Below are 12005 nucleotides of genomic sequence, written 5' to 3'. Positions count from 1 at the left end.
CCAGCATATGAGGACAAAGGCAGGAGGACGGGATGATTCTTTCCAGGAGATGTTGTGTGGGTTAAAAGAAATGCATGGCGACAGTCCTTGACGCAGTTCCCTGAGGGGGATAGTGAAGGTTAACCTAGCCCTTCCCTGTTTCCGCTGCTCTGGGTAATGCAGGACCCTTGCTTCCTGATTCCACGGGTTTCTTGGGGGAACTGCCATCCCATTCAGCTTTCTGCAGACCCTCATGTTGGGGGTTCTGGCTCACCTATGGTCTCTGTCCCCACCAGGAGGCAAACTGCAAAAACCACAGAGTGAATCGGGTAGTGTTCCTGGGCAACATGAAGCGGCTCCTCACGACAGGGGTCTCCAGGTGGAACACGAGACAGATCGCCCTCTGGGACCAGGTCAGCCGCAGGGATGCCAGCAGGATGTCGAGGAGGGGCAGGCAGCCTAGATCTGAGCTCCCAGGACCTCTGATTTCCAGATGGGGCAAGGGTAGAGTGAAGTCCGTGGTCTGGGGGCCTGGGGCCTCCATGCAGATGGACGGAGAATATACTAGAAAAGGGCTGGAATGAAGCCCGTGTCGGGGAAGAAGCCAAGAGTGATGCTTCTAAAAGTATTCACCCTGGCCCGTCCTGTGTGGAGAGTGGACGGGACAGGGCCGCCTCAGTAGGGCTTAGATGGTGCTCACAAACCCCCTGGACATGGTCATACATTTAAATAAGCACCCACACCATGCTCTGGGGCCCCTAGAGTCCCCAAGCAACTGAGTCATCACTTTCCCTTAACAAACAGGAGCTGAGCTTAGCTCCATGCCCATTGGCATGTATCCGTGCCTATATTCCAGCTGCACCGTCCAGCAGGCCTGGCTGGTCTCCGGCTAGGTCTGTAGGATGGTGAGCACCCTTGTGCAATCTCCTCCCCTGTCCTCTCACCCACCTCCCCCTCTGCCAGAGCAGTCTAATGGGCCAGCGACCAGGCCTGGAGGGCAGCAGCGAGTGCCAAAGCCCTGTGTGGCTTGAAGACAGGCACATTTTCTATTCTCAGCGACACAGAGGACAGAAAGCCATTCCTCAGGTCCTTCCAGTCGCATCCTAGCTGTGCCCTGAGGAGAGCTTCCCATGGTTCTCTAAGTAGAGTGGGAGTGGGCTAGAAGGCCACGAGGTGAGAAGCAGGAGTGGCCATCTGGGTCCTCAGAAAGCCAGGTCCCTGCTGGCACAGTCAGCCTCTTATGGCATCACCAGCAAGGATCAGACAGAGACCTCAGGAGATGGAGCCTGGGGACCAGACAGGCTTCCAGACAATGCCTTGCTCACTTGCAAGATACTTGCAGGCTTCCTTTCAACCCATGTCTTTTCAGCATCTTGGGGAGTCTTCCAAAGAAGGGGCTATGCTGGGAAGGAAACGTGCCCTCCTCCTAAATGCAGACTGACCCACATCCCCTCCCCACAGGAGGATCTGTCCATGCCGATGATTGAGGAGGAGATTGATGGACTCTCAGGCCTCCTCTTCCCATTCTATGATGCTGACACCCACATGCTCTACCTGGCTGGAAAGGTAGTGGGGTGAGGGGGGGCTGCCAATCAGTGGGGGGCTCCAGTCCCCATTAGAACTCCACTCTTGCCTTACCCCTAAGAAAACCAACCTAACCTTTGTGGCTTCCCATGAGCCAGCTCAGCCCCGGCTCTCACTGCTTTCATCTACACCTCTCTTGTTTTTACTAAAGTGTCAATGACTGAAAACTATACAAACATACCACACTGTAGTCATGCCACACACATACACACTGTACTCATTATCACCCAAATCTCATACCCCATACAGACACACACTAAGAGCACACATACATACATATCACATGTACACCATGCCATCTCCACCCCTGCCTCCAGTAGAGTTACCAAGGTCTAAACCGCAGGTCTCCTTGGTCTCCTGGCCACCTCTGAGGCATAAGGGCAGCTCTTCTCCAGAGCCCCCGGGGGCTGGGTTTGCTGGACCCTGCCCTCCATCCTCATTGCCTCTCTGCTACCCTCAGGGGGATGGAAACATCCGATACTATGAGATCAGCACGGAGAAGCCCTACCTGAGCTACCTCATGGAGTTCCGCTCCCCAGCCCCACAGAAAGGCCTAGGTAAGAAGGACCCAGAGGGTTTCCCAGGATCCCAGCATTCAAAGAGGCCGAGGGGCTGCTCTGTGCAGAATGGGAGACGGCATTGGCTTGTGCGTCATATGCCCCTTTACACAGTAGCCAGACTCCAAAGCCACACTCCATGGGCAGGTGGGAATGGGACCCACAGATGCTGCTTCAGCCGGCCAGCTGCCCCTCCAGCCCGCTGTCACTCATGGCACTAGCTTGGCCATCTCTGCCCAGCAGCAGCCTGCAGGGCACGGGCTCTGTGTCTTCTTCCCCAGCCGTCGATGGAGAGACTCACTCCACAGTGGGGCTCGCATGGTACAAGGTGGCTCAGTGGCTCGGAAGCCAGGGCTCCAGCCCCAAGCTGCAGCCCTGCCCCAGGCCAGAAGAGCAGGCAGAAGTTCACCATTTTCCTAGGATCCCAGAACTCAAAGAGGGAAAGCAGAAGATTGTGAGTTCAAGGTCAGATTAGGGGCTGTGAAGCCAGACCCTGTCTCAATGAAGAAAAAGAGAGGAAGAGAACTGGAAGGGAGGGCATTCTAGAATTCCGTTTGGAAGAGTAGCTTCCATTCCAGTGGGAAAGACCTAGACCCTCACTCACACTACAGGAGATAAAGCTGTTAGGGACATCATGGCTAGTGAAACACACACGTACTAGACAACACACACACGTACTAGACAACACACACACATACTATTGGTTCTAGAAGATAAACAATGGACGCCCTCTCTTAGGCTGTATTGAAACCTCTGGATGAGTGGGGGATGGCTTTGCCCTCCATTTTGTCCTCTGCAGACTGAGACCTAGGGCTAAGGGAAGACAGTTCACCCCAGAAGGTGCTGGCCCTGAAGCCTTGCTACACCTTTATATGTTGAGTTTGAGGCCAGCCTGAGATATGTGACCTTGACTCTGCCCATGCCACCCCCCACCCCCACAAAAAAGAAATGACCATCTAGAGTCAGAGGCTGACTCAAGACATCATGGCCACCCTCTCTCCTCTGGATGGATCGTTGCCCTGCTTTCTTCCTGAGAACACCAGGCAGTGAGCAGGGACAGGGAGATCCCCACAAAGCCATGCATCTCTCCGTAGGCGTCATGCCCAAGCATGGGTTGGATGTGTCTGCCTGTGAGGTGTTCCGTTTCTACAAGCTGGTGACACTCAAGGGCCTGATTGAACCTATCTCCATGATTGTGCCCCGGAGGGTGAGTGGGGCTGGGCTGGGCTGCAAAGGGCCCCATGCTGAATCTTACGAACCAGAAGCCAAGAGATACCCAGATAAAAGAGGCATCACAGACTAGAATACTCAGGCTCCACCTGGGGGAGAGGGTGGAGGACACGCTCGGGTGGGGATGGTTGGTTTGCATGAAAGGGGACAGTTCTAGATGGGAGGCCTGAGGAGGGCAGTGACAGTGCAGAGTTGTGCCAGGCTGGGTGGCAAGGGCTTCCTCAGTAGTCACCAGATATCCTTTCTCTTCTTCCTCCTTCATGCAGTCAGATTCCTACCAAGAAGACATTTACCCCATGACCCCAGGCACGGAGCCAGCTCTGACCCCAGATGAATGGCTGGGAGGCATCAACCGAGGTACCTCAGCAGGCAGGCGCCGCACAAGAGCCCAGGAGGCTGCAGGCTTTACTACTCCCTAGCTCGCCCAGCTTCCTCTGCATGATCCTCCATCCAGATGTCCCCTCCCTCCCACACAGCCAGCTCAATGCAGTGAGGCTCCCTCACTCTACAGTCTGACCCATTATATGACGCTGTCTCCCTTGCCTTCCTAGATCCTGTACTGATGTCTTTGAAGGAAGGCTATAAGAAATCTTCAAAGGTGGTGTTTAAGGCCCCCATCCGAGAAAAGAAGAGCGTTGTCGTGAATGGCATAGATTTATTAGAAAATGTCCCACCTAGGACAGAAAACGAGGTAAGGTGCAGGGTCTCTCCCACAGCTCAGGAAGAGTCAGGCCTTTCTGTTACCACTATGAGCTTCGGGCTTGGAAGCAAGCTCTGTTCTGGGACATTTTTCTTTCAGTGGCAAATTCTGTAAGTAGTGTGTGGTTGGCTTCCTTTGCCTCTGACCTCAGTGAAGAGAGTGAGAAGTCAGAAAGATCTGTGCCCCTCCAACCTCAAATTCACCGACACAGGGGTTGAACATCTCCTTATGAATCCACCACAGGGTGTTACTGTCAGGTGTTGTTATGAGGATTGTAAATTACCAGCAAACAGGATCCAACTAGGCCTCATCATCAGAGGCTGCCTTGCCTTCCTGCTTGATGGTCTGTGGTGTTTCCTGCCTCGGTGGAAGAGGCTGGAGGTCTATGAAAGGCTCTTTGTACCATCTAGAAGGGATGCAAGCCCATTCTGGGAGAGCTGGAGCTGAGCCGTTCTTGACCATGCCCTCTGAAGTCATTTCCATTCAGTCTATACCCCCAGGCCCACATGCCAACAGAGCTCAGCTCAGCTGGCAGATATGGGATGCCTGCTCTGTGCCAGGCCCTTGGCCTGATGCAGCTGGAAGAGTGATTGGTTGTATGGCCCATCTGTGTGTGAATACTGGCTCTGCAATTTTCTGGCTGGGACTGGGTGAGTTTCCTGACTTTTCCAACAGCTGTGACATTTAAGAGATCATGCACAAGTACCCAGTATTCTTCAGAGCTCATACTAGGTGCGCAAAGAGGCTGGCTATGTTAGCTCTGTATTGCTATGTAATAAATTACCCCAGAGCACATTAACTTCACCCCATGTACTAGTTACTTTTCTCATTGTTGGGACCAAAACACCTGAAGGAGCTAGCAGAGAGGGTTTACTTGGGCTTACAGTTCAAGGGGATACAGTCCATGATGGCAGCATTGGGGGAGGCATCTGGTCATGTCCCCTCCACAGTCAGGAAGCAGAGAGCGAACAGGAAGTGAAGCAGGGCTACAAAACTTCTAATCTCACCCTACTTCATCCAGGGAGGCCTTGCCTCCTAAAGATTCCACAACCTTTTCCCAAACAGCACCACCAGTTGGAGACGGTGTTAAAACACATAATCCTCTAGGGCGCACTCAAAGCCCAATGCCTCACAAAGGCATCTATGGGTGCCTATGGCTCAAGTCACTCATGAAGCTGCAGTTCTATCAGCTGGGCCTGCAGTCACATGCCAGGTCCTGGCTAAGGGAGGACCTGCTTGGATATGTATTCACATGGCTGCTGTCACACCAATGGTCTCAGTCCCCACTGTCCGCCATGTGGATTTCGATACATGCTAGCTTTCATCATGGCAGCCAGCTTCCCATAGAGCAAGAAGAGTCCAAGATGGAGGCCAAAACAGTTCTGTAACTAATCCTGGGAAGACACATCATTGCTCCTACTGTGCCCTGTTTGCTTGACACTGTTAGGTCCGGTTCAGTCTTGAGGGGAGAGAATAACACAGCATCATCTTAGACTAGGCTGCTGGCCCACAAACGTGGGCTGTCACCATCATTAATAAAAGTCAGACTGTAATCGACCTCAGGGATTGCCTTAAAAGACAGGCATTTGGTCACAGGCATGAAATGTGTTTATGTGGGCTGGGGCTGGGGCTCAGTGGGTGAAATGTTTGTCTAGCATACTCAAGGACCCAGGTTCAATACCCAGTACCATATAAACTGGGCATAGTGATAGACATCTGTAATCCCAATGTTTTTTAGGTAGAATCCAGCCTGAGCTAGACACCTGGGAGAGGGAGAGAAAGGGATGTGGGGTCGTGTGCCACTGTGGAAGATTTCTAGAATGGATGAAATCTTATGATAAACAGGGTTCTCTTCAAAATAACCCCCAGGAGGAGGGCAGCGCAGGGCAGCGGTGGAGAGTTGGAGCAGGGGTGAAGCTGGATGACTCCTGGCACTGGGGATTCCTGGTGCTACGTTTCCTAGTTTCGTTTATATTTAATATTCAGTCTTTAAAACGTTAAGTACTCTGCCTTTTGGAGGTAGAAACATGGGTTGTTGAGATTGCCCAGGAGAGCAGCACCTGTTGGAGAGTTGGAGCCCTGTCTCAGCCCTGAGGGTGGAGAGGGAGGCCTGGAGGGGATTAATGGAGTGACACCCAGCTACCAGGATGTCCATGTGGATGGAAGTGAGGATGGGGGAAACATTCACAGGTTCTCTGCTCAGGTGAGGCGGAATCCACTATCCTCCCGTAGCAAAGCTGTACCTCTCCCATCTTGGGAAGAAGTATCTCAGGCCGCACAGATCCACCTTTACCCATGACTGTAGTCATTCCAAAAGCTCAGAAGCCACCAATGAGAAAGAGGGGCATGAAAGGAAAACACGGTGACCTAAGTAAGGACAAGGAGATAACTCGTAAGCAGGGCATGCTGATACGTGCTTGAAATCCCAGCACTCGAGAAGCTGAGGCAGGAGGATTGCCATGAGTTTGAGATCAGCCTGAACTACATATTGAATTCTGGGTCAGACTAGGCTACAGAATAAGACTCTATCTCAAAAACAGGACAAAGAGAGGGAGAAAGAGAGAGGGAGGGAGAGAAAAGAAAGAGAGGGAGGGAGGGAAGGTACATGGTTGTATATCTCAGTTACTTTACTGAAAATATGTGGATGTTATGGTCTGTGTTTGTACCTCAATTGTACCTCAAAAGCCATGTTTTGAAGTGGGCATGGTGGTGCATGCATGTAATACCAGAAGTTGGGAGGCAAAGGCAGTGGGACTGCCGTGAGTTCAAAGCTAGCCTGGGCTACAAGCCTGTAGTCCCAGCACTCAAGAGGTTTGAGGCAGGAGTAGTTCAAATCCCAGGCTAGCCTGTGCTATATATAATGGGACTCTGCCTCAGCAACCCCCACCCAATAATATTATTAATTCATTAATTTTAAAACAAGGAAAATCAGTGAAAGAAGGGAATCATAGAAGTGAGGCATTCTTGTTTGTTTACTTGCTTGTTTGTTTGAGACAAGACTTCTCTGTGTAGCCTTGGCTCTCCTGGAACTCACCATGTAGACCAGGCCAGCCTTGAACTCTGAGAGATCTGCTTGCCTCTACCTCCTGAGAGCTGGGATTAAAGGCTTGCACCACCATGACCAAGTAAGTAGTGAATTATTCAAACCATTGACTTCTGTTCGAAACATAAAATATATGCACTCATTCAATAGTTCAGAGAAGGGAGTTGAAACTGGATCTCCTTGAACAACCCAGGCCAAGCTCCAACTCTCCATCCTCCTGCCTCAGCCAGCTGGGATTACAAGTGCTCCACCACTAGTCCTCAAACTACTTTTGAGACAGGTACGATGAGGTAGAAAATTCTTTCTTTGATATGTGTATATATGAGGGTGTTTTGTTTCATTTTGTGACAGGGTTTCCTGTAGCCCTGGCTGCCCTCAAACTCACTATTTAACCAAGGGTCATCTTGAAGTTCTCATCCTTCTCTGTCTCTTGATTGCTGTGATTTTAGGCATGTGACACCATATCTGATTTATACAGTGCCGGGTATCAAACCCAAAGCTATGTGCATGCTGGGCAAGTACTCTACCAAGTGAGCTCCACCCCCAGCCCCAGGTCTGTGATTTTTGACAAGTGCATACAGTTGGAAGGCCACTATAACCAATCTCCATGGTTACACCAACCTTACTCTGCATTCTGCCACAACTGTTTAAGCATCAACTTTAGCAAGACTTTCTACTTGTTTTTTTAATAGAAATGGCAATTCTTTGTACTCATCTCATCAATATACATTATATTTAATTAAATGACAAAAGTACATGCAATATCAAATGGAGTTCATGTTGGAGTCTCACACCACAGTGGCTGTGGGGTCCTAGTTCACTTTCTATGGCTCTGATAAGTCACTGTGTCCAAAAGTGAGTGGGAGAAGAATGAGTTGATTCAACTTCCACTGACATATCACATGCCATCGCTGGGGGAAGTCAGGGCAGAACTTCAAGGCAGGAACTTGGAAGCAGGAACGGAAGCAGAGACCATGGGAAAATGCAGCTTACTGGCTGCTCCTCATGGCGTGCTCCAGTGCAGGGGCTCCCCAACAGCCTACTTCCCACTCATTGTTTTGTGGGCATCTGTTAGAATATTTCACTGAAGCCACGAGAATCTGGGAGATCCAGGGAGTCAACTGCATGAAAGGCTGCCAAAATACCAGGGCTTTGCCCATCCATGTTTGCCAGGAGCTGAACCACTGCCCAGACTTTGGTATTTCAGTCACAGTCTCATGTTTTAAACAAGATTCTCAGTGGTACAGCACTTTCCCAGCATGCCCTGAACTCTGTACATACATACATACCACCACCACCACCACCACCACCACCATCGCCGCCATCGCCACCATCGCCAAGGCTAAGCACCATTCTGTACCCTTGGTTTCCTCAAGAAGAGAAGAGGAACTGAGTACACAGATCAGGCCCTGGCTTCAATCACCCCCTACAACTGCAAAAACCGAGACACATGCTTATAATCCTAGCACCAGAAAGATCCTAAGTTCAAGGTCATGCTCAGCTACTTAGTGAGTTTGAGGCCAGCTGGCTATGACCTTGTCTTAAAAAGAAAAGTCTAAGCCAGGCATATTGGTACGTGCCTTTAATCCCAGCACTCAGGAGGCAGAATCCCAGCACTCAGGAGGCAGAGGCAGGTGGATCTCTAAGTTCAAGGCCATCCTGGTCTACAACTCAAGTCCCAGGACAGCCTAGGTAACACAGAAAAACTCTGAAAAAACAACAAGAACAAAAATGTCATTAGGAGCTGGGCAGGGTGGTATATACCTCTCTGTAACCCCAGCACTCATGAAACAGAAGCAGTAGTACATGGAATGCAAGCCATTCTCCACCACATAGCAAGTTTGAATGTAGCCAACCTAAACTGTAAGAAAGAAGAAAAGGAAGGCCAGAAGAAGGGAGGGAGGAAAAAGAGAGAAGAAAGAAAAGAAGGGGAAGTGGAGGCAGGAGGGTCAGGAGTTCGAAGCCAGCCTCTGCTATATGACAGTGGACTGCAGAGTAAGACCCTGTCTCAAACAAAGGCTTCAGATTCAGACCCATAAAGGGGCAAGCTTGGGATGGCAGAAACTGGCCTCCCTCAGGCAGGTCTGCTTGGACAGGGGGCTTTCCAGTCTCACTTCAAGGGTAGATAGGAGCCCTGGAGGGATGAGCCTGGAGAATAGCTGCAGGGAGCGCTGGGCTGGCTGTCCCTGGGTGGCAGGAGGCAAGTGGACGGTGAACGGGCAAGGCAGGCCTGGGTGGGGTGGGGTGTCTGAGAGCCCTGGTGCTCCAAAGTCCTCCTCACCTGCTCTCTCCCTGCACCCCTTGCTCCACCCCAGCTCCTCAGGATGTTCTTCAGGCAGCAGGATGAGATCCGGAGGTTGAAGGAGGAGCTGGCACAGAAGGACATACGGCTCCGTCAGCTCCAGCTGGAACTGAAAAACCTGCGCAACAACCCCAAGAACTGTTAGCCCCTCTGTGGGCTGTTTTCCAAGCCGATCTCTCCGTTGTTTCTACTGGTCCCTAAACTGCCCCTTATCTATTGAGCCCAGAGACAGGGCCTGGACTGGAGCTAGGGACCAGCCGGTAGACCCTACCTACCACCTCAAGAACTGGAAGCTGACCTTTGACCTCCTGACTTCATGCTAACACCGGTCCCCCTGCCTCTCCTGGAGAGCCCACCCTTGACTGGCAGCCTCTTTCCCTGTAACCCTGGGAGCCAGGCTTCCCCTGGGCTCCCCTCGGGATGCTCTCCAAGGCATGGAGAGAGCAGGATTACAGCCCGACTTAGAACTTGAATCTGTCCCCTGCAGGGGGGCTGCCAGGACCTACCTATGTAGGGATTGGCTGCTGCTCCTGGTCTCAGTATCACTTCTGGAGCACAGGGAGGCTGGATGGAGGGTGGAGTGCTCCGCCCACCTCCCCCCTTCATTCTGCTCTCAGATGCTCCACAAGCCCTGCTCATCTCACCCAGCAGTGAGCACCTGGCAGCCCACCCTTTTCTTTCTGAACTCTCCCCGCCCCCCTTGTCCTCAGGGAATGAAGAGGACGCTGTCTAAGGCCATAACGACCCCTTGCCTTCCCCGTGGTTCTCTTCAAAGCTCTTTTGCACCCCTTTCCCGTTTCATTTGTGATCCAGGCAGGGACGGGATCAGTGGCCCCACTTGTCAAATGCCAGAACTGAGGGTCGCAATCAGGTTTCAACTCTCAAAATCACCCAGAGGGGCAGCAGCAGACCGAGTACCCTTGGCATCCAGACCCCCCTGGCCAGGGCCTTTCCCAGTCTATTGAGATGCCAATCCTTGTGTGGGCTTCCCCAGAATAGACCTGGAAGCCATTTCTACTGTCTGCCCAACACCAGTAGTGCCAACATGCCATACTGCCCGGTTGAGGCCCCTCACACTCAGCGCCCCTGGACCCTCCTGGCCTGCACTCTTCGCTCTCACTCCCCCCAGGGGGCTCCATCTGAGATGAGGTCTCTTCCTGGAGGCTGAGGCTGAGAAGGGTAGAGCCCGGCCCTAGGGCAGGCAGAGCAAGGGTCTGATGGCCTCCAGGGATGCTGTCTGCCTGCGTCTCCCTCTACCTTCCCCTCCCCACTTCCAGCCCTGCTATCTCAGCCACTTTCAGCCTTACACACGCAGGATGACCACAGCCACTCCATCCACATAGCACTTTGAAGTGTACCCAGTTTTGTGACACATAGATCTCACCGACTCTTGCATCTGCCCTACTTTACAGTGGCAGAAACAGGGAAGTGGCCCTCAGGCACGCAGCTCTGAGATGCTACATCCCCTTGGGTCTTCTACTGGCTTGCTTTACTCCTTCTCTCCTCCCTCTTTCCATTCCCCACCTACCACACGGAGCTCAAAAGCACTGATGTCGTGACAGTCACCGCCACTTGGGCAGAGGAGATGTGGGTATCTCTGTCGTGGCCTGGGATCTGCTACACACAGGACACTCCTTGCCTGCCCTTTCTGTGGCCACCCTGCAAAACTTCCCAACCCCAGAGGCCCTGCTGGGGAGCAGGAAGGTGAGATTCCACAGTCTTAGGGCCTCTGCTCTCCACGAAGTGATGGTTCTTGCACCCAGCCTGCTGAAGCAGCTTCTCCTCCCGTACCACCACAGCTAGACTGCCAGCTCTCATCGCCTCCTCCACACTTCCGGCGCTTTCTTTCTCTCCATTGACCTTTGTGGTCTTCTGTGATTATTTATGCTGCCTCCCAAGGATAGAATTGAAATAAAATGTTTTCACTTATCAAGCCAAGGCATGGCCATGTCATTTAGCCCCAGGGAGACCCTACTAAGTCACCACCTGGTCTCTATGGTTAGCTGCACACTCCTTTGTCTTTCTGGAATGATGGCTACCTCTGTACAGCTCTCCTCCCATGTTCCATTCATCTGGCACTTTGGATATCGTAGGACCAACAGTACTTTGCTGTGGGGGCTGCCCTGTACATCGTACAAGTACTCATCAGTGTCCCTGGCCTAACACATCAGATGTCATAGCAATTTCCACCTGGTTCTGACAGACAAAAATGCCCCTGATGTTCCTCAGCACCTTTGGGGGTATCAGAATCACCCCCAATTCAGAACTAATGTTCTGGGGCTGGTGAGATGGTTCAGCAGGAAAAGGGACCTGTCACCAAACCTAACAACCTGAGTCGTAGGAGGAGAGAAGTGACTCTAATTGTCCTCCGACCTCCACACATTTGACATGGCATTCTTATACACTTGTACGTACACACACACACACACACACACACACACACACACACACACAGAGAGAGAGAGAGAGAGAGAGAGAGAGAGAGAGAGAGAGAGAGAGAGAATTACAATTTTTTAATGAACTACTTCCTACAGCTATTCAAAAAGGCATTTGCTATGGCCAAGTATAGTGGCTCATGTCTATAATTCTACCACTCAGAGGTTGAGGCAG

General features: G+C 51.7%; 1 protein-coding gene across 3 annotated transcripts in view; it reads left to right on the top strand.

The window, feature by feature from the left end:
• The window catches only part of Coro2b (coronin 2B), a 106083-nt gene extending 94750 nt beyond the window's left edge, over nucleotides 1–11333 (top strand). For all 3 annotated transcript variants that reach the window (XM_036192165.1, XM_036192164.1, XM_036192163.1), the window contains exons 6-12: nucleotides 276–392; nucleotides 1441–1545; nucleotides 2024–2120; nucleotides 3215–3327; nucleotides 3617–3707; nucleotides 3902–4041; nucleotides 9409–11333. In XM_036192165.1, coding sequence (XP_036048058.1) covers nucleotides 276–392; nucleotides 1441–1545; nucleotides 2024–2120; nucleotides 3215–3327; nucleotides 3617–3707; nucleotides 3902–4041; nucleotides 9409–9540 — 795 coding nt within the window. In that variant the 3' untranslated portion in view covers nucleotides 9541–11333. The remainder of the gene's footprint in view (nucleotides 1–275; nucleotides 393–1440; nucleotides 1546–2023; nucleotides 2121–3214; nucleotides 3328–3616; nucleotides 3708–3901; nucleotides 4042–9408) is intronic.
• Nucleotides 11334–12005: the final 672 nt, after the last annotated feature.

This window comes from Onychomys torridus, chromosome 7 (genome assembly GCF_903995425.1).
Source record: "Onychomys torridus chromosome 7, mOncTor1.1, whole genome shotgun sequence".
Lineage (NCBI taxonomy): Eukaryota > Metazoa > Chordata > Mammalia > Rodentia > Cricetidae > Onychomys > Onychomys torridus.
The sequence above is the reverse complement of the archived record's forward strand: the minus strand, read 5'-3'. Positions and strand labels throughout refer to the sequence as shown.